This window comes from Indicator indicator, chromosome 18, assembly GCF_027791375.1.
Source record: "Indicator indicator isolate 239-I01 chromosome 18, UM_Iind_1.1, whole genome shotgun sequence".
In the NCBI taxonomy this organism is placed as follows: domain Eukaryota; kingdom Metazoa; phylum Chordata; class Aves; order Piciformes; family Indicatoridae; genus Indicator; species Indicator indicator.
This window is the reverse complement of record NC_072027.1, coordinates 1191699-1218610: the sequence shown is the minus strand read 5'-3', so window position 1 is coordinate 1218610 and position 26912 is coordinate 1191699. Positions and strand designations below refer to the sequence as shown.

Below are 26912 nucleotides of genomic sequence, written 5' to 3'. Positions count from 1 at the left end.
GCTTCCATCTGTGTGCCTAGGGGGTCACCCAGGTTTTATAGCTCACCCTCATCACTTAGTGCTGACTCCCCTCAAAATCTCTGCTCAAGATGGACCTTAAAAAACAAAGGGGAAAAAAAAAGAGAGTCAATAAGTAGAGAAGCAAAAAGGAACCCTGCTGATCCAACCTGGCATCTGCTGGGTGACAGCCACAGCTTCCCATCACTGCAGACCATGCTCAGAAGTCTGCAGGAGAGGAGGAACAATTCCTGTCACACCAGACACCTTGTCTGAGCTGTGCAAGCAAGAGAGCATGGATAGAGAGAGGCTCTGCTGATAAAGGAAGCCAGGGATGATGTGTGAAGCTTCCTGAACAGTCCTTGTCTTATCCCAGACACCTAATGCTGGCAAAACAAAAGCGGGCAGAAGAGGAAGAGAATTTCTAGCTGACACACAAATTTTTCAGAGGTGCTCCTGAGAACCCAGAGAAGACTGCAGGAGTGGGACAGAGCCCTGAGGAAGTGCCCACCAGGTCCCTTTTTCACAGACTTCCCTGGAAACTTTCTAAATGCTTCTGCCTCAGCTGCTGCAAACATGGCCTGAGAAACCTGATGGGAGAGGCTGGTTTTAAGCAGCACACACACAGCAGCTCTCCTGAAGCAGAACATTTTCAAGACATCTCTGCATTTGGGCCAGTTTCTTCAGGCATGCAGCCCCACATATAAGCACCACAGGCAAGATCCCCATCCTGAGTGTTCAGTGCTTAGTTTTAAGCCCCTGCCTTTGAAAACCTGATCCTTCCTTCCTGAGCCTACCTGGAGATCAGGACTGTCCTCCGGGCTGATTAACAAAGGAAAGCACCTCTGGTATGACTTTTATTTTCTTGCCTTTCCCTGGCTTTCAGCCTGCTGGTATGCAGCACTGCAAAGCTCCAGCCCATGATCTGTGGCACCCTGGGCTGCTAATAGAAACATCCCCTGGCTGCTGCTTGCTCCTCAGAGGAGGGCTGGCAACACAGCTTGCAAGTGGTTGCCTTACTGAGCAGGATGGTGCTGCTTTCCACTTGCATTTCCCTGGGCTGCTATTTCTCGTGGCAGGGGAGGGGTTGTGTAAGCATGGAAGAGGTGGATCCTGCATTATTTACAAGCCTGGGAATAGGGAAAGGCTCCAGCATTCCACAGCACAGCACAGCTGAACCCAGAGCAGGTCCCACACAGGAATATTTGCACTGTGGGAGCTTGGCTGAAGGATCTTTAAAGCAGCTGCAATCCCCTGCCAGCCCCAGCAGTGCTGCTGGGGGGCACAGGCTCTGTTCTCCCTGCTTGCAGCCCTCCACAGTTTATGTCACTGTTTATTCAAAGGACATTGAGGTGCTGGAGCATGCCTGGGGAAGAGCAACTAAGGTGGGAAAGGGCCTTGAACACGAGGAGGAGGAGCAGCTGAGGGAACCAGGGGTCTTCAGAAGAGGAGGAGGAGGAGGACAGGAGACCTCATCACCTTCTACAACTAGCTTAAAGGAGGTTGGAGCTAGCTGGGGGTCAGTCTCCTCTCAAATGCAACAAATGACAAGAGGAAATGACCTTAAGTTGTGCCAGGGGAGGCTCAGGTTGGATATTAGGAACAATTTCTTCTCAGCAAGGGCTCTCAGGCACTGGAACAGGCTGCCCAGGGAGGTGGTGGAATCAGCATCCCTGGAGGGGTTTAAAAGATGTGTGGCTGTGGTGCTGAGGGACCTGGTACCATGGCTTAGCAGCAGCAGTGGGATTGTGAATTCCAGGGGAGCAGCTGGACTTGACCTCAAAGGTCTCTTCCTTTCTCAACAGTTCTATCTTACACTACAGCAAGACTGGGCCAAGCTCAGGCCAGAATTGCCACCAAGTCACCATGACCATCACTAAATTCCTTGGGGTCAGTTGGAGCTCCAGGAGGAAGATGTACCCACAGGGGAAGGTGAGATAGGAGCTTGCAGAGAGTCTCTTCAGCCCTGAGATTGTCCCCATGATAACCACCAGGACCAGCAATGGTGACCTTCCAAAGGCACAAGGAAGTTACAGCCAGTGGCAGAAGCTTCATGTTTGTCCTTGCAGGACCACTGCCAGTGCACATTAAAAAAACTAATTAAAAAAAAAAATCATTAAGTGATGGAAAAGTTTGGGGGGTGGGGGGTGGGAAGAAACCAAAGAAACAAAAACAAAGCTACTAAGTAAGTAAATAAAAGTTAATGAGGAAAAATTAGAAGGAGATAAGGATTTTAAGTGTTTTTCCAAATGAAGAGCAAAAGCAAAGGATCAGCTCTAATTTTTGCAATTAAAGTATTCTTTAGAGGAATTTGGCTTTTCTACACTCAGGCCTGGACACAGTGATGCAGAAAACACATCTGACTTACTCCCAGGGCTTCTCATCAGCTTCTCTATCAGCCTCAGCCAAGAAGCATGAGGAGCTCTGACCTCCTGAGCCTGTGTGCACACACAGGCAGCTTGTAAAACACCCCCAGGATTTATCCCACCACAGAGTGGTTGGAGCATGACCATGAGCAACCATCCTCAACCCAAAGGCTGGTGCTGGAGCTGAACCACTCCACCTTCGGGGCAGAAAACAAATTTTCGAGGAGTGAGAAAACATTTTGTAGGAGTGAAAGGGCAAAAATAAAGAAAGATTCTGGCCCTGCATAGCCTGGGTGGGGAGAAGGGTGAAGAGAGGAGGCTCGGAGGGGTCACCCCATGTTTGCAGGGAACAGACCTGCAGCCACATGAGGTCATATGGGGGGCACTGACCTGGCAGAGCAAACAATCCATTTGCCCCCTCCTGGCATCAGAATGACTGTCCCATCGATGTCACTGTCCCCTCCACCTTGATGGCAATGCTCCCCACAGGCTGGAGACAGAAGGAGGTGCAGAATCAGAGTGCTAGAGGCTGGGAGGGACCTCTGGAGACCATCTGTGGCACTTTAGCCCTGCTAAAGGACAGTCACTTAGAGCAGGTCACACAGGAACATATCCAGGAGGAGTTTGAAAGTCTCCAGAGGAGGAGACTCCACAACCTCCCTGGGCAGTCTGCTCCAGGGCCCTATCACCCTCAGAAGAAAGAAGTTTCTCCTTAAGTTCAAGTGAAACCCTGTGCTCTAGTTCATACCCCCTGCCCCTTGTGCTGTCACTGACCACCACAGAGGAGCCCAGCCCCATGTTCCTGACCTCCACTCCTTAGATATTTATGCATAAGATGCCTTCTCAGTCTGCACTTTCCCAGGCTAAAGAGCCTCAGGTTTCTCCGCACAGGGTCTCCAAGGAGCCACCTTGGCAAAGCTCACCCCTCACCACCCATGCCCAGTCTGACCCCAAGCCATCAAGCAGGGCTTCCAAAAATGCACCTCTGTGAAGGGACAAAAGGCTCCCAGGACCATAGCACTCACATGCATCTCCTGCTCCTTGCAGAGGAGCTCTTTATAACCAACTTTTAACTCCAGTGCCTGTAATTTATAGCACTCGGCCCCCAGATGCCTTCCTGCTTTTCCTACAGACCAATGAAAGCAAGAAAGTCAATCAATGAAAAAGGATGCAAAGTTTGGTTAAGCTCAAAACCAGTTCAGGGAGTAATGAGCTGAAGAGGGAATGGTCCTAGGAAGACATCCACACTGTGCTGCTGCTCACAAACTCTCTGATTTCAAGGAGACATGGGAGGTAAAACAGTTGCAAACTGTATTAGTGTTTTTTTTATGGCTCTGTTGACTTTTCCAACCCCGTGCTGGCTGCCTGCCTCAGAGTCCTGGTCTTTGAACCCACACAGTAAATAGGTGCAGCTCCCAGGGCTCTGCAGGCAGGAGACCTGGCCCCAGGAGAAGCATTAAGTATAGGCAGGGAAAGCCCTCCCAGCCATCCTGGAGAGCAGCCTATGGAGGAATCAGGTCACTTGGGCTGAAAAATGGAGTAAAACAGAAGGAGAGTGAGAGAAACAAAAATCAGCAAAGCCTTAAAGGAAGCTCTCCCTGTGAATTTGGAAGGTACCCCAGACTTGGAGGTAAAGGGGCAGGTAGTGACTTTCCTGAGGACAGCTGCAGAAGGAAGTGACCAGGGATATTAAAAGCCCTGCAGATGTGGTGCTGAGGGACACACTTCAGTGGCCACCTGGCAGCGCTGGGTTAATGGATGGAGCTGATGGTCTTAAAGGTCCTTTTGAACCTAAATGATTCTATGGTTTTAACCTTCGACTGCCCCATCAGAGCTGTCGGAGGCAAAGGGATTTAACTGGAGCACCTGGAGCTTGGCAGGAGATCAGGAACACACCGGCCAGCATCTCAGAGGGGGCTGCCACTTAGCAGATACTTTAATTTCATTTATTTAAAACCTGTGTGGCCAGAGGATTTCTCCTCTTTCCATTCCCCCTCTCCCAGCAGAAACATTTATTGTGCTAAGTGAAACCTTTAACCACCGGGGACTGTGGGCTGCAAAATCCCAGCATAAGCAGCTTTAGCACTTGCTTGGATCAGCACCTCGGGGGGACCGGAGGAAACGTTCCACCCTTTCCCCTGCCCAGATACCCAGTGGCCCTCACCTTCTCGCTCCTCTAACCCCCAGCTCTGCCCCTTGCCCCTTTTCCAAGTTGCACAGCATTAAAATAAAAGCATCCTCGGAGCTCAGCTGACGCATGGGAGTGAGAGATTGTGAGAGCGAGCTGGCGAGCAGCCAGCAGCTAATAGCAGCATAAAAGAGATTTGATGAAAAAAATAAATTAACATGCTAATTGTCAGGCTGGAGAGGGTGCTGGGGACGAGACAGAGTGAAAAGAAAAGAAGACATTTGTAATTACACTCGATTTTAACAATAAAGGTCTGAGCAGGAAAGAAAGGTTTTTCTTCTTTTTGTCCCGTTCTCTGCTACCCTTCCCCAGCTCAGAACCTCCAGCCGGAGGCTCAAGCAATCAGGGGGATTTATCAGAAGATCTCTTCCTTTTCAGCATCATGTCACTGCCAGAGGCACCGCGGGCTGCAGAGCTGCTCGGCACCACCGTGCAGTTCTCCCCTTCCCACGGTACCCAGTGACGCTGCGGTGGAGCTTCTGGTGGAGGGGGGGAAAAGTCATGTTTGAAAGAATCCTGCACAGTCCCACCTCAGAACTCAGCTGAGCCAGGGGCAGGGAGGAGGTTTCCAAAGACCTGTCCACCCTTCCATGCCTGGGGAGGCTTTTTTTTTTTTTTTTTTTTTTTTTTTTCCCCCCAAACAAAGGGACTTGGTCAATTGATCGATTTTTTTTTATTATTATTTCTTTTTTTCTCCAAGCCATCCAAAGGAGTACCTGGAAAGCTCAAGCTGAAAGCTCAGCCTCTTAACTCTGGCTTCACAGCGTGCTGCTAACTAGGATTGAGAAAGTCAACTGATGCTTCACAGCCCCGGGGTTTCCACAGCAGGGAGCCTGCCGAGGCAGAGAACCGCAACGGCAAATCCAGGCGGACCTTGAAGCAGCAGCCGCCTCTCCCCTGCTATTTAACCCTGGATTTGTGTGCATCTTGCCCCCGAAAATCAGCTAAAAATCCGTCGTGACTTCTCTTCAGGGCCAGTGAGCTCTGCCAGCCAGAGCCTGGTCTCCTCTCTCCCAGCCCTAGAGCTGGGGCAGGCAGAACCTTTATCCATGCGGGTGGAACAGGGCTCCCAGCAGACTCCCGGAGCTCCCAGCCCATCCCGGCTGAGCAGCAGATGATCCGGAGCAGTTCCCCGAAAGAGGTGCGCTGGGAGAACCAGGGCCAGGACACAAGGTACCCGTTTCGGTTTTGATTGATGTTTGTGGCTGAATGCTGTAAATAGGAGGCGAGAAGATCGCAAAGAAAGTCAATGAGCCGCGCAAGGGAATTCATTTGCTTGTAGACAAAATGCGGCTGCTTTGCAGCCTTTCACAAGCACAAACATTATTTCTTTCCCATGCCAAAGACTGACTGCATTTCTCTCCTGCTTTACTTGTACCGTGGAGGATATCGAAGCAAGAACATGTATAGTGAACTGCTAAATTCAACCAGTGCCACCGAAGCTCACCTAATCATTCAGACCAACACGCCCTACTTGAGCGGCACTCCGAGACCCGTGAGCTCCTCTGCGTTTTACATGTCCACAGCCAGGGTGTTAAAAGAAGGGGAGATAAATAAGCCAGACCTGGTGACTTACATCATCATGTTTTTCTTTCTGCTCTTGACTGTGACACTCATTGTGCTCTTCATCAACTGCCAGCTGAAAAACTCTTTTTTCGCCACTCTTCCTTACGACAGATCGCTCCGAGAGGCGAGGAGCCCGTGGAGGACACAAGCTGTCTGACCCTAGAGAGAAACTATGGCTTACAACAGCAGCAGCAGGCACCAGGAACCCTCCCCCACAAGCAAGTGCCACTGCTGTGGGGCAGCAAACGGATGGGACCCTCTGTAGGCTGCGTGGCAGGAAGAGACTGCTGAAGAAACCTGCTGTATGCGAAGGGGAACGGCTGTAAACACAAAGCTCTGCTCTGAAGTAAGGAGAGAATGGTTCAGCACACTTAAACAGTGCAAAAACCCTGACCCACGATTGCAGACAAAGTTCTTTCTGTATGTATGCAAATGTCATCATCCACCCCTTCAGTCTCCCGACAAGGGGATTTGCATTCACAACAGGCTCTGGTTTGGGCAGCCGGTGGAGCTTTCCCCCCACGTTTAGGAAGCCATAGCATCAAGTGTGAAAAAACCACCACCCCAGTGTGTTAACCTCACAGCTCCGTGCAGGAGGGATGACTTTGCTTTCCAGACCCATTTCTCTCCACTGCTGCTGAAAGTGCATGGTAATGCAGTGGCAGTCCTGCCAGGCAAGAGGAGAAAATGTGGTGTGTGGGGGGGAAAATGCTTCTTTAAGCTTTTGATTGTCATTCTGTCCAGGGTGGCTGTGCTGTTTTTCCTGCATCGTTGATCAGGTTTTGAGTTACCAGTTCTGTGAAACACTAAATACCGAAGGAATTTGTTTTCAGCTTTCTTAAGCTACAAAAGAAAATTTATTTGTCACGGCCTGAAAACAAAATAAATCAGGATGGGGAGAAAGAAGGAGAGAAAATAAATATCTTTAGCAATGTGTAAACTAATGAAAGGGGAGAGCAGAATGCTCTGAGTTCAGGACACAAAGGAGAGAACTTCTGAGAGCCATAACTCACAGGTTTAGAGGAGAAGTTGCTTTCAGGCACGATATCCTCACTCCTTGCTCTTTAGATACACCTAGCACAACCAGAATCATGCTTATCATCCTGGCAACAGCTTGATTCACCAGCAAAACCCATCACTTGAAATGATTATCCATCCAATTTTTGTTCTCCAAGCCTCTGCTTAGCCTTGCCAGCTGAGCTGCTGCTTTCTAGCAAACTCACAGGCCAGCTCCAGCTCCAATGCACAAATTCATCAACAATATGCTCTGGGCAACCTGATCTAGTTGAGGATGCCCCTGCTGACTGCAGAGGGGGTTGGACTGGATGACCTCCAGAGGTCCCTTCCAACCCAGACCATTCTGTCATTCTATTTCCCACAAAGAGTGGGCAAAGGGCTTTTTTCCCCCCCCCTATCGTTTTGACCCCAGCAGCTCAACATACAACTGAACTGAAGCTTCCCAGAGACTCCTAACCCCTCTTTATACTCCCACTTTTTGCTCCCATAAGAATAGGGATGTAGATGTGTCAGATGCTGTGGCCCTGAACCCATCCTTACCCTGCAGAGCACAGCAGAGGTGCTGTGTGTGCAAATGTACAGAACTTATTTGACCCAAAGGAGGGGATCTTACATTGCAACTACACACACAGACAAAATGTGTATATAGAGAAGCCTGTCTGCAAGCTGGTTTGGTTCTAATTCCATTTTAAAAATCCCATTTCCGTGCCATTGTCTTGGTTACCATCTTTTACTATGCTCAAGTAAGTTAAACTACAACAGGCTTCAGTATTTTCTTCCTCAAGAGGTGGCCAATTTTTGTCTCCTCTGGACCAAATTTCAAAGGATGTAATTCCAACTCATTACTTCCATGTAGAAAGCAAGAATAAACTCAAGTGTGTTTGTCTCAGCCCTTTTGGAATAAACCAAGTTTTACCAAACCAGACAATTCTTACTCATTTTTGAAGCCACAACATCTTGTTTCCAGCTCTCAGCCATAACCAGTTTGGGGCTAAGAATTGCTGCTGGCAAAAGCCTCACAATCTGATGGAACACATATTGCCTTGCACCCTACTGTACTTTAAATGCTCAAGAACAAGCCCAGAATAATCCTCTTTTCCTCCACAGCCTGACAGTTGGGATCAATGCCCCTGAAGAACCTGGCATGCTTAGAGTGCTGCCTGAGTGACTGGCAAAGCTTTTATGCATGCCCTGTGTTGCTCTCATCAATAGCCAGAATAATTTCTAATGCAGAATTGATTCTATTCTCTTAATGACATTTTAGCTGCTGTATGAAACATACCTACAGAAACCATCTGATATATTCTCTTCCACCAGGCTCAGAATTCAGGCTGACCATAAAATCCACTTCCCAAACACAGACATGCAGAGAGGGACCCACGAGCATTTATTTCCTTGGGACTGCTTCATTTAGGTGCATGACACAACTGTATCCATGAATCCAGCCTCTCCCCTCCTGCCAGCCACACTCCTGCCCTTGCTGTGCCTTTAGAGCCAACCTCACCTTCTCACTCTGCCTTTTAAAAGAACCTCCCAACACTCACAGCCCTGCAGCAGCCTCTTCTCCAAGGCAGGCTGGAGAGTGACACACTAAAAGATGAAGAATGAGGGGAAACACCAGAAATCTAGGTCACCATGATGTGAGAAGCAGGGTGGCCTCGGTTCAAAGAAGCTCTTAATTAATGCGCTTTGCTTTTGAAAGATGAGTAGCTCCCATAACACTCTGGAGAGCATCTGCCTGCTTCAGACCCACAGCTCCTGGCTGTGCTCAGGGGCTGGGTGCTAAATGAGGCTTTAACTCCTCCTGCTCTGGGCCAAGGAGACCACTCAGCAGTTCCAGATGGAAGCATTGATACCTTTTGTATCTGATGCCACCCTTCCAATGGAGCATCCCTCTACTCTGCCCTTGTGAGACCACGTCTGGAACATTGTGTCCAATTCTGGGCTCTCCTGGTCGAGACAGAGAGCTGCTGGAGAGAGCCCAGTGGAAGCCACAAAGATGCTGAGGGACCTGGAGCATCTCTGTGAGGACGAAAGGCTAAGAGCCCTGGTGCTGTTGAGCCTGGAGAAGAGCAGCCCCAGAGGGGATCTGAGCAATGCTCAGCAAGAGCCAAAGGACAGGGTGCAAGAGGCTGGGGCCAGACTCTTGTCAGTGGTGCCCAGGGACTGGACAAGATTCACATGCACAAACTGGAACCCAGGAAGTTTCCCCTGAACATGAGAAACTTCTTTGGTGTGAGGGTGCTGGGGCCCTGGGGCAGGCTGCCCAGAGAGGTTGTGGTGTCTCCTCTGGAGAGATTCCAACCCCCCTGGCCATTGTGATCCTGGGCAAGCTGCTGTGGATGCCCTGCTTTAGCAATGCTTGGACTGAGTGAGCTCCAGAAGTGCCTTCCAACCCCAGCCATGCTGGGATCCTGTGCTCATTATTATTGCTCTGTTGCAGCCTTTTATCTTTAATCTCTTAGTCCACAAGTGGTTTTGATCTCAACTGCCCACACCATTGGCACAGGCACTGCCCATGGGGCATTTCCCTCAGCACCAGTACCAAGGAGCCCATAAGGAGCTGCCAACATGATTCTCATTTCGAGAGCATCCCAAAATTAGGGAAATACTCATCCCTTTGCTCTGCCTCACACCAGGTTTGTTAATATTGTGGGGGCCCAGCAGCAACCATCTTTCTTCTGGCATTTCCTACCCGCAGGTGAGCTGCAGGGGGCTTTTTAACAGGCATTGGCCTCCCAGAAAGAGCAGGAGATGAACATTTCTACAGCCCATGCCACAGCCATCACAGCTGATGCCTGGAAAGGACTCATCTGTAGGACTCACAAGCCTGTCAAACTACACAGCAAGGGAAAAGGCAAAGAACAAATCCCCAAAGTTAAATATTTCATGTCTGTTTGGGATGCCTCAGGCTGGTAAATACCCTGGTGCTGCACAGTAAAGCAGAAAGCAAGGCTGTGATACATGATCATGGTCTCCAAACCAGTGTGAAATCACAAGAGTCCCAGCAGTTTGTAACTGCACTTCCTCTAATGAGTTTTCTTCAGGGAGCATCTTCAAAAGAAATGAAAAGCCCTTATCCCAGGACACCACTTCAAAACAGGAATTGCTATGATGAAAGAAAGCTCCTCCACAACTCTGCTTCCAGCAAGGAAAGAGAGAGAAGAGGCTGGGGATTTACACAGAGTCCTTAGCAATTGCTAACCAGAGTGAGGGCTTAGCTACACTCCTCCTGAGTCTTTTCTGTCCTTCCAAACTTAGAGATTTGCAGGAAAATGCTGAAGAGGCTGAGCAGGTCCCAGTCTCAATTAGTGACAAGCAGCTGCCTCAACTCCTATGCAGACCTGATCCCAGCAGATGTGTTAGGCAAGAGGTTTGGTTCTTACATGGGAGGCACAGTGTCCTCCCCTGAGCACTGCTCTCACCATGGTCCTCCTTCTCCTAAACTTAAGAGCTTCATCTACCTGGTATTTGGAACACTTATTGGCAGACATCAGACTGAGAAGGTGAAAGAAGACACAGCTGGGCTGTGTTCACAGCAGTCTGCTTTAGGAGGTTGTTTCTTCCAAGCCTTAACTCACAAGACTCTGGGCAAATTACAGAGGCTATAGGCATAGAAGTTAGGTTTAAATCCATTCATCCATACAGAAAGCCTTCCCAGACAGGAAGCTACACACACCAGCAAGTCTCTGCAAGCTTTTTCCTCCTCTCCCTCATTTTTGCCCACCTGGCAACAACAAACTCCCCACTGTGGGGCTGAGCATTGCCCCAGCAGTGCCCATTGTGCCACTGGTGAACTACCTCTGTGGACACAACCACTTCCAGGCTTAACAAACCAGATTTACCTCTAGTTTCTCACAGGAAAGGTGACTTCCTTCTACAAAGGTCTTTTAGAGTAAGACTGCTCACCAGAGACCTGAAACCTCTCAGGAACACAAGTCTTCCTCTGGCTGCTACAGGACAGAGCCTGTTTTGTCTGGGGGCACTAATAGTCCGTGGTGGTTTTTTGCCCCCCAAAATATAGTTTCTACTTTGAATTCTGCTGTGTCCCCAGCATAGTCAGAAGTCTGGGGACAGATGTTAGACAGCTTCCACAAGTCTCATACCTCCACTCTGCTGTGTGGGCTTTGGTTTGCAGCCTAGGTAAGCTACTCTGCAGCGTGCAGCTGCCTCCTGCTCTGCTGTTTCTGAGTGGTCGGAGTGAGAACTCACACAGTGGAGCTACAGACAACCCCCTCTGCCGGGCCTGCATGATAAAAAAACCACACAGGAGGGCACATTTCTTCTCTCCAAAGCATATACCCAGATGCCCACAACTAGGGGGAATGATTCTTCCTGTTCCATGTTACCGACCCAAAGCACTCACACCGGCTGACTACAAAACACCCTCGGCACAACCCCAGCCAATGCTAATGGAGCATTAAGCTGCCGCAGTATCTAAAAACATCTGCATTTAGCTGCGTGGCTGACAATTCACAGCTACTTTGGGACCTCTTACCATGCCTCGGTGCAGGCAGAAGACAGCTTGCTCTGCATCCTAAATCAGAAGGCTAACAGATCCCAAAGGGAACTGAAGCCAGTCTCATCACCCAGTGTAATGCAGTGGGGCTGTGTTCGGAAAAGGGGCTAGAAAGCAGAGGCCAAAAGAGGGAATGTGGCACTGGGAACGGAATCAGCACTTCCATGATGCCAAGTGATTAGTTTGGGAAAGCTAAAGGTTTTGTGCACTGGCTTCACACCCCAGTCACCAGTGTCCCCTCCCCAGGTTTTCCTGACTTCTATGGAATTGTTGTTCTAGATCACAGAATGGTAGGGGTTGGAAGGGACCTCCAGAGGTCATGAAGTCCAAGCTCCCTGCCAAAGCAGGATCCCCAAGGGCAGGCTACACAGGAACACCCCCAGGTTGGCTTTGAAAGTCTCCAGAGAAGGAAACTCCACAGCCTCTCTGGGCAGCTTGCTCCAGGGCTCTGTGTTCCACCTTACATCCATTATCCTTTGTTTCTTTGGATGGTGTCAGAGTAGGCATAGTCCTTGGCTGCAACAGGGCAAGGAGCATCCAGGCCAAAGAAAGGCAAATTTCTCTTGGCACAGGGTACAGGACACCCAACATCTAATTGCTTTAAATGCCAGTGAAATATTTGTTTTTTTACACAGCAGCCTCTAACTGACAAAATACAGAATGCAGGTTGGAGTGGGGCTGCAAGAGGTAGGGTTTGCCCAAAGTTTTTCTTCCGAGGAAACAAACAAAAAAAAGCCCAAAGCATAAATGAACAGTTGCAGAGTTTACACTGGTGAGCTACTCACAGCTACTCAATTAGCAGCTCTTATAATACCCCTAATTCCCCAAGGAGAAAACCCAGGAAGATTAACAAAACCTCTTCCTTCTGTAAAATATTTTAAAGCTTTTAATAACCAGGAGCTGTGGCAACACTTAATTTGAGATATTACTCACTTGCAAATTAGACTGTATCATCTAGGTAATGGCAGCATCAGAAACCTCCTGGGAACTTTGCATGGCAGGCTTTATTTTGGAAGTAAAACCATCTCATTTCAGGAGACACAACAAAAATAATAGTGGAATTATTACCTGAGGGATTGGATCCTCCTTAGTACAGCACAGATGCACAACCCAAAAACCTTACTGAGATGACAGATCTTGCCAGTGGCACTGCAAGGTGGTAGCCTGCTCACCAAATTGAATCCCAAAGCAGGAGCAGCAGACAAAAATCAAGCAGGGTCACCACTTCTGTATTAATCAAATCACTTCTCCTTTCTGTAGTTCTTCCAAGGGGAAGTCCCTTCCAAGTTCTTCCAAGTCCCCCCCCTCCCTCCCTGGGGGACTGAGGTTTAGTGTTTGTGTACTCACCCTGCCAAAACCCAGATTTCTTTTCACTTATGCACACCATCAATTGCAATTTCCACCTCTATTTCTGTGTATCTTGGTGAAGAAGAGAAGTTTTCTTCCCCTCAGTCTTAAAACTGAAGGCTAGCAGCCAGCAAAAGGGCAGCTCACTAAAACTTCTCCTCAATTTCCATTTTACTGGAGCAGCACTTGAATTTCAAGAGCTACTCAACAGCCTTCATTTCCATGAAAAGACCACGGGTCAGCACTTCCACCACACTCTGCACATTCAGACAGGCTGATGGCTGTTTAAAAACCCCATGGCAAAAGAAAAGAATACCCCAACCACCCCCAACAGAACCATCAGAATGTGGCTGAAGTCTCAGAGATACACGTATTTTTTTTGTGCTGCAGATTTAAATCCTTTTATAGATCCCAACAAATTGATAACGTTTTGGCTGGCTGCATTCTACAAGAAGAAAAAAAAAAAAAAGAACTCTTCAACTGGAGCAATTTAGTCTCTGCTTCTGTGAGCACTGCAGCTTTTGCTCTCCTAGAAAGATAGAGAAAAGCATTTTTAACAAGATATTTCTATGAAGAATATGCATATGGGAAGGCAGCAGCAGCCAGAGTTGCAAGAACTCCTAGTTCAACCCTTGTAAAGAAAATATTTCAGAGTTAAGAGATAAAGGAAATGAGAAAAACCTCTGGGGTTTGGGTTTGTTTTGTTTATTGAAATACCAGCAGCAGTATGCAAAAAAAAAAAAAATCTTTAAAAACATAGCAAAACCTAATCAGTTCAGAAATTAAACAAAATAAAAAGGTGTTGAGAGTTAAATGGAACAAAACCAAAATCAAACCTCATGGCTCTAGAGCTGTGTTTCCTACAATGTAAACAGAAGCATAAAGGTTATGCTTGTGACAAACACAGAAGCAGGTTTATGGAGCAGCACAAGAAAGCAACTTTATGTCATCACCTGATGGTTTGGTCTGCTGATCTCACTTCAGAAGGGGTCACCTGCCTCAACTACACACAAAAAAAAGGTAAGTCACCTTTGTCTTTCCAAGCAGAGCATTTAGAAAGTTTTGGTTTGGGTCTGTGTTCTTTACTTTCTGGAAAACCATTGCTAGCAACACTTTGGGTAACTAAATTATCCTGAAATTAATAAAGAAGATGATTTCAAACTAGGGAGAACAGCCTGACACCTTTCCATGTTCTCCAGGCTTAACACTGGAAGAGAATCTGGCCAAGAGTTGACAACTTACACACTGTAATACTGTTGGGGAAATAAAACAATGATAGCTTCAAGCTAAACCCAAAAGAATTCCAGTGTTCTAAGCAATTCTACACCAAATCACAAGCTGTGGGCTGATTCATCTCTTTTGACTTGTTGGATTTGTCTCACAGCTCAGGTGCAGAAAGTTTCATTTTGGTCCTAGAGATGCTATCACTCTATGTCATCCCTTCCTGTCCAACTACTTCATGCCTAATGCAATTAATGTAATGCTCAGAGCAAGGCACTGGACTGACTGCCAGCAAGGCTGAAGGCCTCCAAGGAGAGACATCCAAGCTGCTACCTCATCTCAGCAACTGTAAAAGCAAACCCAGCAAGAATGTCAGCACATGACTGTTCTAGGCCCTTTGCTGTGGCTGGTGCAAAGTAGGCAGATGCCTCCAAACAAAGGCAACACTAATAAAAGACAGAAGTCAACACTGAAGAGTTACATTCAACCTCAGCTGGGCTATACTGGAGAAGCTCCATCTTCCACCTACCACACTACTGTCTGATTCAGTTCCTCCACCTAGATCAAGTGGCTCATGCACACATCAGCTGCCACAGAAGCAGCACTCTGCTACTCGAAACATCTCCAGGGGCAAAGAGTTCTCCATCCATACGCCAATATCTGAACGACACACTAGCAGCACGGACAAACTAAGCACGATCAGGAGCACCATCAACCAGTAGCAGCCAAAATTTGGTAACTAGAAAGCTCTCCAAAAGTCATATATAAAACAAAAAAAGGAACAGCAAAGTAGAACAAATCAACAAATTTTAGTGGGGCTGCTCCTGCAAGCCTGCCTTGGCACAACCAGCAGGCACAAGGAGATCCCCAGCACTGCATTTATGACAGTTCAGGAGTATGCCAAGTAGAAAAATGCCAGAGTACTTTAGTACTTAATGACAGCATCAGAAGTGAGTTAATTGGGGAATATTATTGCAGACATTATGGTTCAGTGCATGGGTAGCCAACCAAACCACAAATACTAGCACTAAGCACCAGCTCTGGCTCACTTCAGCACCCATTCCTGAGTCATTTAGTTGGCCACATCTAAACACCCAAGAGAAGAAGCCAGGTGAAAAACCCTTTGGATAAGGCAAAGTCTTGTACCTAACAACTGAGCTCTTTCCTTAATCCAATGTGCCATGACACTTACTAGAAAAGCCAGGCAAGGAAAGAAAGAATCCTGTAGTGTCAAATATGCACTTTCAGAACAGGAGAAAAGTCAGGCCTGGGGAGAAGACAATAGAAGCCTCCTGATCCTGTGGCCCACTGACTTTTATGCCATCGGAAGAACCATATGTGGGTCGTAGTTCCAAAGAATGAAAGACGACCCTAAAGGGGAGGGGCAAAGAATGCAATTCCCCTTCTCCTGAAGATGCTCTTATTTGATTTTAAACACACTCGAGAAAATGCTTCAAACAAACAAACAAACAAAAACAACCCCCCAAAACCCCCAACCACCCAGTAATACAGGAACTCCTGTACAAGAGCACATCAGGCTTCTGCAGAAGTGTTACAGTTTATTCCTTTAAGGCATTGCATAAGAAACGTTTTAATGACACGTAATCAGTTTTATTCCTGTAAGATCAGTTGCTACTTAGGTACCATATGATGCAGGATTTCCACACTGGAGCAGAAACTGTCATTCCATAGAAGACACAAGAACTTGTGTAAAGCAATCAGTGTCTCAGGACTGCAGTGATTAACTGCAATGCATCTTTGAGTTAAGTATTTGCATTTGAGAGTTTTCAGCCTCTCCCTCAAACGCTGAACCCTTCTCTGAAGAGAGGTTCAGGAAAGAGAAAAAGGAGGGTGAGAGGTTAAAATACACAACAGGCCCTTTTCTGCATGCAAAGAAATTTCGTATATAATTCACTTGGAATACTTTTCAGCCTCCTTTTTTATTATTTAAAGGGGGAAAGTACACATAAGGCTACTGAACTGTTTCCTTTAGTGTTTAAATTCTCTACTGAGTAATACAATAGCACAGGCAACAGGATTCTTTAGGTGTGAGAGAGGAATTTCACCATCATATTACTGCAGTCCTTCGATCCCACAAAGCTGCCGACTAGGGAGTCTTCTAACTGAGCACCTGCCCTCAGGGACAGGCTCAAGACCACTGTTTCATGTAGACTACAAAGAAGTGATTGCTTTTGGTCATTACCAACAAGTCTGTATTAAATTACATGATCTGGAAGTAAAAGCTTCTGCATTCAGTTCCTAATTTGCTAAGCCACTCAACAGCCTTCAAAACTCATACTGAAAGTGAAGGAAAATAGTGTTGTGATCACTAATACTGCATAATGGCTACTGAGAGATTAAGAAGGGCTAAGGCAGATCAATTCCAGACAGGTAAAATAATAAACAGCTAGAACACACACACAAAAAAAAACCCAAGAAAACAACAACAATAAAAAAAACCAACTTATTCCTTCCAAAAAGTAGTAAGCACTGCCATTTACAAAGAGTAGTATTCATGTTAAAAGAGAGAAGGCTACCTAGAAAGAGCAAGCCTTGGCAACCAAATCCAAAGGGCACGGGTGGAAATCAAAAGCAAACCAGGAATTACTACTCCAGAAACGTGCAAGATGTTTACCTTGGATCAATACAAGGGTGGGTAAAAGAGAGAATACAAAACTGAAGTGGGAAAAGGCTAACAATTACTATTCTGCATTAATATACAGTGTGTTTATGACAGCGTTTTCCAACAGACAATACAAGTGTTTGCTTTTTTTACACCACTCCAATATCTGTAAAAAGTGTATTTCATGTGTACATTTAAACAAACAAAAAAATAAAAATCACATTGTTCAATCTGAGGCAAATTAGCCTTAATAAAGTCTAATTTTGCTTATGACAGACGTCAACCTTAAGATGTTTAACAGCTATGCTAAAAATACAGCCTGCAAGCTGGAGCTGCACATGTTCAAACAGTTTCATAAACATTAAAATTTAAAAAAAAAAAAAAATCCCAAACTATGATACGCATTTATTTTCTGAAGTCAGTCTTCATCATTCTTGTCCCTACAGGACAAAAAAAAGAGAACCCCTTTTCCAGTTAAGACACATGCCTGTTGAAGTTCTAGGGGAAGGAGGGGAAAAAAATGTTCTGAATTTTTCAATAGACTTTTTTTCCCCTTAGGGCTCAACTGTCACTTAAGCATCACAAGAACAAATTGAAATGTAAAACTGATTAGCTATACACAATGGCATTGGTCACAAAGGGATTTAAAAACCAAAAAGTTAAACTGTAAGATCCATTCTCCATATAGCTCACAGTATATCCACACTGGAAGTTTTCTCTAGAATTAGAATCAGTTCGCTAAAAACGAGGCTAGAGGTTCAGTTTCAGCACTAGGAGACAGAGGAGATGGGATTCAGAGGAGAACCCATTTGTGTGAGTACTTTATCCAGCCACTGAAGGGGCCCATGAAGGTGAATTTCTATCCAGCACGGGGTGCTTGTGACATCCTGTCGGTGATATTCGGCTCCCCAGCCCTGCAAAGATGAACAAGATGTGGTCAGTCAGGGAGAGGATGTGCCCTTGTCTTCCCAAGTAACTGTGCTAGCAACCACCAAGAAATCATCATTTCAGATACTGATCTGCAGGTAACTCACAATATTGCAACACATCTGAAAGGGAAAAAAAAAAAAACAAACCAAAACAAACTGAGGCTGGGAAGGAGCAGAAGGGAAGCTGCACCTGCAAGCCCCAGTCAAGTCTTGCCTGCTACAGACCTGGAGCAACACCACGAGCTCCTCTGTGGAGCACACTGCTGATTCAAGAAAGGCTCCTGGCTGTGGCCACATCTCTCTCCTGCTTCTCCCTCCTGCTCCCTGCCCTCTCCACTCTCAAAGAAACAGTATTTATCATAACTTACAAAGCTAACAAGGTAACTTTTGGCCAAGGTGCAAAAGCAGCTCTGGAAGGCTCCAGTCTAGACACCACGCTAAATCTGAAAGGGGCAGCACCTTGATTAAACAAGGCTGAAAACACACCACAGTGAGCACAGCAGCACAGCTTGGCTTCAGACATTCACATCATGTCTTTGTTAACATCATCAATTCAAAAAAATATAGAGTGGAAGGAGTTGCAGTTTTTATTCTGCACTCACTTCTGCTCCTCTCTACTCACATTCTTGTAGTCCTGTAGTCCACTTCATTTGTTCACATCTGGAGTGTGAGCTCAAACCTCCCTTAATAAAATTATAGCAACCACAATGATGAAATCCCTGTCCTGAGTACTGAAGGAGCTAAAGACACAGCCAACATTCAGTACAGTAACCTATGCTTTTCCTTCTTTCCCTCTCCCTAAACTGACTCTTTTTGACATACCTACTGGAAAGAACCACAGCAGGTCAGAATATACTTTGCTACCCTGCTACTGCTGAACACCCAAACCCACAAGAAATTTAAATGCCCTCAAAATAATTTCTTTACCTTGACGAAGCTCATTCGAATGGTGCACATTTTGGTGAGCTCATACACTGCTTCAAATCCATGGTTGACAGACTGGGCTAAAAGCTGAGCAAATTCCTGATTGTTGAAGATTTTCAGACTGCATCCACTAGGAATCTTGCATACAGTTGTGGGATGAAAGCCATGGTGGTAGTTGCAGTTTCTGCTCTGTACAAATATGCTACTATCACTTAAACACTCAGCATAGACTTCCCCACCAACATAGTAGAGATGAACTCCTTGAAAACAAAGATAAAAACATTTCAAATTATTTTTTTTCCTCTCCCCCCAAAATACCGTGTTTAATACAATTTCCTTGATATCAGAGACAATAAAAGTAAATTTTCTGCTTGAGGAGCTTCTCATAAAAGCTTTTGCCCACACTATAACCTTCCCACTTAAAAACACATGAGAGGCTTCATTATACATCAGCCACTAGATGTCCTTCCCCCATCAATTACAAAACAGAATCATAGAATGAAAGCTACTTCCACTGTCACAAGTTATTTCAAGCTACTATTCGAGAGAATTAGGTGGATTTTACAGTTCCAGCTTATGAAATCAGTAGTTTCTGCCTATGGCAATTCCAACAGAAGTGTCCTGGAGAAGAGATGTGATAGACATGAATGAGAAAGTGTGTCCATGGCCTGATCTGGTTTTCCATGTATTTTATCAAGCAAAAGGAGAGGTGAGCCCAATTAGTTGCACAATTTGAAAGGCCTTTAGAGACCTTAAACTCAATAAAGCCCCCAAGATCTATCACATCTGCCTGGACTTGGCTATGTACACAAGTGCTTAGAATCATAGAATCAACCAGGTTGGAAGAGACCTCCAAGCTCATCCAGTCCAATCTATCACCCAGCCCTAAGCAATCAACCAGACCATGGCACCAAGTGCCTCATCCAGGCTTCTCTTGAACGTCTCCAGGGATGGTGACTCCACCACCTCCCTGGGCAGCACATTCCAATGGGCAATCACTCTCTCTGTGAAGAACTTCCTCCTCACCTCCAGCCTATACCTCCCCTGGCACAACTTGAGACTGTGTCCTCTTGTTCTGGTGCTGGTTGCCTGGGAGAAGAGACCAACCCCCACCTGCCTACAATCTCCCCTCAAGTAGTTGTAGACAGCAATGAGGTCACCCCTGAGCCTCCTCCTCCTTCCCTTTATCTTCTGAAGCCTGTAACACTGCTACAGACTACAAATTAATATATAAAAACTGCTGATCCTTTGAGCATCAAATACAGATTCTCACTGTTCTGCTTCCTTTTCCCACATCCTCTCCTCTTCCCCTACCTACCACTGTTCCATGGCTGAGAGACAGCTCAGTTTAAGCCTTCCTTGCAATACCCTGAGAATCCACTTCAGGCTATTCCCTGGTTTGCCAGATGAAGCTGCAGCAAGTCAGCAGATGCAAGTTAATCTTTCAGACAGCAGCAACTGTTGTGAACACTGCTAGATCCACTTGGGACTAAGGTAGGATGGAGGTTAGACAGAGGAACTACTGGGTTCATCGACTACAAGCAGCTGTCAGAAAATCTGGGACACGCAAGAATGCATTTTCCCCCCACAACCCTATTTCTTTAAAAAGACAGGGACCACTACTTGCTAGCTCACTTCTTTGGGGTAAAGACCTTCCAAGAGATGTCTGAGATGGGGAGCTGGATAATACAGTCTGAGAACACAGATACTTCAAAAACAATCCAATGCACACAAAGAAGTCACTTATGCTTGCAATGTCATCCTTCTACAGAAAAAGCTTAGCAAATAGGACTGGGATATTTTAAAGAGGCAAATAACACCTAAGGATTTCCAATAAAAGCCATAAATAAGTAGCATTTTATCTCAAAACAATCTTAATTGCTCTCAGAACTGTTACCATGAAGCAAAGTTCTGGTTTAATATAAGAGATGTAGCTATTTTAAAGCCCATTGCAGCCAATACAATACCCAGTTCTACACCATGATGCTGGATCTCTGTTCCCACCCTGAGCTCAGGCAGACACCAGACTGCCTTGCAAGTACAACGGAAAGGGCTAAGCCAAAACAGAAGAACCTGACACATGCCCCACGCTCCAGAAATCAACTGTTCCCCTTTACAACATTAAGTTTTCTTGGACAGCAGCACTGCAGAGCCAAGTTTCCAACAGCTATATTACGATAAACTTTTGGACTCCAAATTACTTGCCAAATGTTGTTGTCTTTCTAGCAGTGTAATTGACAGACTGCTAAGGGACAGGATGGGTCTTGATGACATTACAAGCAACAGACTCTAATAATACAACAGGCAAGACCAACTGTACCAAATGATCTTGAGTGTTCAAAAAGCCTCTAAAGTGTGCAATAGATAGAATTCCCCTCTCAGGACTAACTTAATTAGTGCTCTGAAAAGGAGTACTACGTTTTAAGATAATCCAAGCACATTCCAGAGAAGATGAAAACCATGCCTCTGTGTGTGCTATCAGCCAAACAGCACAGGAAAACTAGAAGATCTTGCAAAACCTGCTGTCTGCAGGAATCCCTCCCACACACCTACACACCCATGGATTCACTCAGACAAATGAGCCCTTGCAGTTTTGCATTAGCACTTCAAAGTCCTGCTGCTGGCTCATGCAAGAGATTTGAACATGCTGCAGACAGCAGCTTAATACCTTGCATGAACAGCAGAGTTCAAAAAAATATATCTTTGATATACTGTAAAGTGGCACAAAGAATTTGATGCAAGAAGCAGATATAAAATATCAGAAGTCCTGCAATATGTTTTTTGGGGTTGAAACAAAAAATTCTACTTACAGACTATCACTGAATATAACAAGCACCCATAACGATGCAGCTTGGTGAAGACAAGGTAATATTTAATCTTTTAAGGTAGTGCCAAAATGGATGCAATTCCTAGATGAATCAAACCATGGCTGTGGTCTGCATCATGAAGAGTGACAAGCAGGACCAGAGAAGTAGTCCCCCTGAACTCAGCGCTGGTGAGGCTGTTATCTTGAGTACTGGGTTCAGTTTTGGGCCCTTACTACTAAAAGGACATGGAGGTGCTGGAGCGGGTCCAGAGAAGAGCAGCCAAGTTGGTGAAGGGTCTTGTGAGGAGCAGCTGAGAGAGCTGGGGTTGTTCAGCCTGGAGAAAAAGAGGCTATGGGGAGACCTTCACACTCTCTACCACTCTCTGAAAGATCAGAGCCAGGCTGGGGTTGGTCTCTTCTCCCAAGAACAAGTGACAGGACAAGAGGAAATGGCCTCAAGTTGCACCAGGAGAAGTTTAAAGTTGGACATTAGAAAGAAACTTCTTCACTGAAAGTGTTCTCAAAGACTGGAACAGGTGCCCCAGGGAGGTCATTGAATCCTCATCCCTGGAGGTGTTTAAAAGACACAGAGATGTGATGCTGAGGGACATGGTTCAGCAGCAGACTTGGTAATCTTAAAGGTCTTTTCCAAATAAAACGATTCTATGGCTAAGTAAGCTGTCTTCCAATACTGCAATGGCAATCAAAGTATTCTGTGAGGTATAATCTGTTCTTATGTAAGAGGAATCATAGTTGCAGTATAGAGAAGTTGAAATAAAACCTAAGGACTGAGCTTCTGAGTGACAGGTAGCACAACCAAGCTGTACCTTTTCCAATGTGCCGCCTTGTGTTCTCAATCGTCGAGTTGCGGTTCACGTTGGACAGCAAACCTAAGCAGAACCTGTTCTTGTTATTGGAGGGGTCTGTAAATCCATCTACTAAGACGCTTGTAGAAGATGCATGAAAGGCCTCCCCAACACGATTGTTTAATTCATAATACACAATTGAACACCAGTGTTTGGGTTCTTCATAGGCAACAGGCTGAACATCTGGAAAAAAGCAGAATGGAAGCAGCAGTTTACAGAAGTGTTGGAACATTAAACCTGAAACCGTAAAGCAGCCCTTCCAAAATACCTACAGAGAACCAAAAGCTTGGTCACCAGTTGTGATGGGCAAGATTTGCCCTGATTAACATCTTGATCATTTGGACTTTCATGCATTTTAGCTAGTTCATTGATTTCACAATTGGTTTTCCTAGTTTAAGCCTGATCTTAAACAAAACCAAAACCTACACAAGAATCTGGATGGCTCTCTGATACCAGGTGAAACATGATTCTTCTGTCCACTTTTTAACAGTTTGTTATAAAGGCTATTTTAGGACTTCATTTTCAGAGTCTTTATGCATATACAATCCCAACAGCAGGCAAAGGGAGCAAAAAAAAAAAAAAAAAAAAAAAACCTAATGGAAAAAAAATTCAACTTGTTGTAACCTATGATACCACCTGAGGCTTTAAAAGCAAGAGATGAGAATAAGCCAGGCAAGTTTCACTTCTTAATTCTTCCTGCTACATCCCCAGTACACCTTGGGGAACTGCTTCCACCTATCTGTGAGGTTACTTGTGCCATTTCAAGTTATTTTGTGTTTGGTCATGAGCTTTAGGAAGCCAAACAATGCTGATTTCACACCATGCTATGTAACTTACCTCTGGTAGATATATTTGGCATGATTTGAGGGATCATTGTATTGCTTGTGTCCATTGATTGAGAATTATCCTGCCCCATCTGATCATCAGGGGGCATATATGCAGGAGGTGGAGTATCAGCTGCAAATGAGAAAAAGAATGAACCAGAAAAAAACCTCAACAATTTAGAGTATTTATTTATTCATTCTACAGCTATAAACACAAAAATACTCCTGAATGAGAGAGATTAAAACATTTGGATCCATTTTCAAAGTAACTTGAAGACAGCCCAGCTGTCTTTACAGTAAGCTCCTTCAACAGTTGGGTTCTTACCTATGGGACTAATTACAAGATTGGGCACTTGAGTAAAACTCAGATGTGCTTTTCTCTTTTTTCCCCCCTTTTTGCCCACTCCCCCCAACCTTTTTTTTCCCCCTTCTTTAACAGCTGCACTTCTGCAGCTGGGCAAGATGACTCTAGTTCCCACTGTTTGCCACACAAACATTAGCTTTCTTGCCTACTCTCTTCTCTGTGCTCCCCAAGAAAGTAGTAGTGAAAAAAAAAAAATAAACAACTAACTTTATTTGCTATAGCATAACAAAGGCCTAAACCAGTAGGGGTTTTGCTGCTTCTGTAGGCTGAGTTCATCAGAAAAGTGTGGAGCTGTGTTCTGCCATTCAGCACAGCTGTCATGCCCCATTACTCCCCGTTTCAGAAACTCCCTCCACATACCATTAATGCACCCACCCCAGTGCTCACAGCACTTATCCAAGGGGGGCCACAAGAAAGAACAAAGATGCAAACATTGAGCTACTGGAAAGCAAAATTCTTAAAACTATTAACTTTGTTGCTTTGTGAACTACATCAGTATCCAGAAAGCTTCTCTCCTTTGCCCCTGTCAGTTGTTGGTTTTCTTTATTTTCAAATTAAGTTCCTATCAAAAATTTGCTGGTTTTTTCCCTAGTTAACCACCACACCTAAGTGTCTTAATTCAGAGAAAGACATCAATAAACTTCTTGCTCAGCCCCTTACATCTGCTTTCTTGTTAGGTATTCCTTTAATGTACCAGTTATTCTGCATTGAAGCTGTGCAAAATAACTCACCATGAGCCTATAGGAAAGCCAGGGAGGAACCGTATATCAGAGCATGTGGTGACAGAACAAGAGGCAATGACTTTAAACTAGAGCAGGGTAGATTTAAATCAGGAAGAAGTTCTTCACTGTGAGGGTGGTGAGACACTGGAACAGGTTGCCCAGAGAAGCTATGGATCTCTCCCCCTGGAAGTGTTTAAGACCAGGCTGGATGAGGCTTTGAGCAACCTGGTGTAGTGGAGATGTCCCTGCCCATGGCAGGGGGTTGGAACTAGATGCTCTTTAAGGTCCCTTCCAACTCAAGCCATTCTATGATATTCATTCGTGACAAAAAGGATGTGGACAGACAAAACTGTAACAACTCTGAGCAAGGACAAAGCTAGGAAGAAACTCCCCTAACATGCAAATGACAAAGCAATTTATTGCAAACATCACAAATTCCTGAAGTACTAAGTCACAACAGCATTTGACATTTCAGTTCTTTTCATTAAGCCAATATTTAGGCTGTACTTACCCGGTAGCTGAAAGGGACTGGACGGCCCAGAGCTGGCTGGGGAGCTTGGGTAAGTGCTGCTGGCTGGAGATGGTGGGTAGGGACTGTTTGGTGAAATGGAAAATGGAGTGCTGTTGGGCTGCTGGAAGGAGTCTGGAAAGGTCGCGTTGTGTGGCATGTGTGGTTCATTGTGGCTTAGGTTCCGGAACTGAACTAGCAGGCTGTGCTGTGGATTGAATTCACTATGTCTAGGCACTAACACTGGAGGTAGAACTGAAAAAGAAACAAAACAGATAAACTTAGAGGGAAAATTGAGACACAAGGAAAGAGATACAAACACTGTGCTATTCTGCTCATCCTGGAAGGTTCACCACTGGCTGGGGTAGAAAGAGGAGTAGATTTGTCTGTCATGTCTTTATCCCATTCTCTCTCCTTGATTTTTTTTTTTTTTTTACATTATGGTTTCATGGAAGACTCAAATTTTACTCTGGCAAAACTCTGAGTAAAATTACTGTTATTTCCGGCAATGGGAAGCAGACTTTTTTTTTTTTTTAAACAAGAAAAAAAAGCAGAAAGTGTCCATGTGACACACCAAAAGTACAAAATTCATTCTATGTGTACATTAGCAAACCAGTAAAAAGAGAAACACAGTCAAATTATGTATTTAATTACAGCTCTTTTCACTGAAGACAACGCAAATCTGTATCACGATGTACAACTACTAACTGGAGTTTTAAATTCCAGAGTGCTGGAGCCTGGAGTTCAAGCTCTTGAGCACTCCAGCTGGGTGCAGCAGTTACAACCATTTTGCGAAACAACTTTTCATTGGACTTCCCAGAGCTACATACTTCATCTCTCCCACTCATAACCACAACCCTGCTCACCTTCTGCCACAGCAACATGCCTTAGGAGAAGACCTCTCCCTGACACAAAACTGGTATGTGCCTTGCGCTAACTGATCACTCTCGGGTCTCTCTACAGCTCTGTTGCCTGCTAATGGGAGGTCAAGTGAGAAACACGACAGCCTAGAATTCATGTCTTTACCTCCTCAATTCAGGTCACTCACTGATGAAATACTAAGCACCTGAAAGAATGCTACCAACCTCCTTGCAAGGACTGAGGTTTTAAAAGGAGTCTCGCAAGGAAATCAAAGTCTTTTGAGCAATCCTCTCTATCACAAGTGAGGACTTTACCACTGACTTTAAGGGTAGCAGGCTTATGAGACCTGTGGAAAAAGAGTGACTTACCACAAAGAAAAGCAGCTAGTACAGGCTGGACAGCACACCTCCCCACAACCCCACCAGAAAAGTACACTTTGAACATTCCTCTTCCAAATTCCCTCATACAGCAAATGGAATTTGTTATACAGTAGCGGAGGAAGAGACAAATGAAGTGGTTCCTGTTCAAACATACCTGGGCTCTCCACTCTCTTGTAGTGGTATGGATTGATGCAGACTTCCTTCTGTTTAGATCCAAAAGGAAATTCACAAATATCCAATGGCTTCAGCTCGTGATGGCTTTGCAGATCAGGCCAGCGCCAAACCCGACAGTAAATGACATGGGGAAGGCCTTTCCTGTGAGACACCTGCAGTCGTCCATCCAAAGAACGAGGGATAGTAACACACTTGCTGGGCTGGCCTGGACTGCTCAAGGCTTTCTCCAGTTCTTCCATAGCACCCTTTTTCTTTTTCAGTTTTTTAACCAAAGCATCAACAGCTTTTTCTGCCCATTTTTCCTCTTCATCTCCTTGTTTCCAGCCCAACAGACGCTTTACAGCTGGGCTAGTAAAGGAGAACAAACTGGCCATTGACGTCATTTGACACAAGTCTTCAGAAGGGTTGTTGGGGTTTGTATGTTGGGGGTTGCTTATTTGGGTTGTGTTTTGGTGTTTTTTCCAATGTCAGTGTACACCAAAAAGAAGCTATTGCCACTGCTGAGCTGTGTTAATTCTTGGAGGCTGACAACCCAACATAGAGATGTCAGTGATGAAGTCTTCCCATCAAAACTAATGAGTGATTCCTCCAAGTCTATTAAAAAGAAGTTAACAAGTAATTAGTAAACAAGCAAAGAATGTGGGACAACAAAAGGGCAGATATTGAAAGAATCGAGCTCACTTTCAACCCTAGCCACTTCACCTTATCCT

The 26912-nt window shown here is 45.4% G+C and overlaps 2 protein-coding genes across 3 annotated transcripts; one reads left to right on the top strand and one right to left on the bottom strand.

The window, feature by feature from the left end:
- Positions 1 to 5953: 5953 nt before the first annotated feature.
- On the top strand, positions 5954 to 6274 carry SMIM32 (small integral membrane protein 32). The gene has a single exon (XM_054389458.1). The coding sequence runs from the start codon at positions 5954 to 5956 to the stop codon at positions 6272 to 6274; it is 321 nt and encodes a 106-aa protein (XP_054245433.1).
- Positions 6275 to 17406: 11132 nt separating this feature from the next.
- Positions 17407 to 26667, bottom strand: SMAD5 (SMAD family member 5). Of its 2 annotated transcripts, XM_054389402.1 has the most exons (6): positions 26183 to 26667; positions 24791 to 25042; positions 23207 to 23326; positions 22331 to 22552; positions 18701 to 18957; positions 17407 to 17758 (listed from the first exon to the last, which is right to left on the bottom strand). In XM_054389402.1, exons 1-6 carry the CDS (start codon positions 26583 to 26585, stop codon positions 17615 to 17617), a joined length of 1398 nt encoding a protein of 465 aa, XP_054245377.1. In that variant the 5' UTR covers positions 26586 to 26667; the 3' UTR covers positions 17407 to 17614. The 2 variants fall into 2 exon arrangements, with proteins under 2 accessions (XP_054245377.1, XP_054245378.1); XM_054389403.1 differs by lacking the exon at positions 23207 to 23326.
- Between the last annotated feature and the right edge of the window lie 245 nt (positions 26668 to 26912).

What these genes read in the sequence shown, in the direction of transcription:
- SMIM32 (XM_054389458.1), top strand. Translation starts at nt 5,954, where the DNA reads ATGTATAGTGAACTGCTAAATTCAACCAGTGCCACCGAAGCTCACCTA.
- SMAD5 (XM_054389402.1), bottom strand. Translation starts at nt 26,585, where the DNA reads ATGACGTCAATGGCCAGTTTGTTCTCCTTTACTAGCCCAGCTGTAAAG. An exon ending in CAGTCCCTTTCAGCTACCGG is followed by an intron (nt 23,327 to 24,790) that starts GTAAGTACAGCC and finishes TCTCATTTGCAG; the next exon opens with CTGATACTCCACCTCCTGCA. An exon ending in GCCAAATATATCTACCAGAG is followed by an intron (nt 22,553 to 23,206) that starts GTAAGTTACATA and finishes GCTTTTTTCCAG; the next exon opens with ATGTTCAGCCTGTTGCCTAT.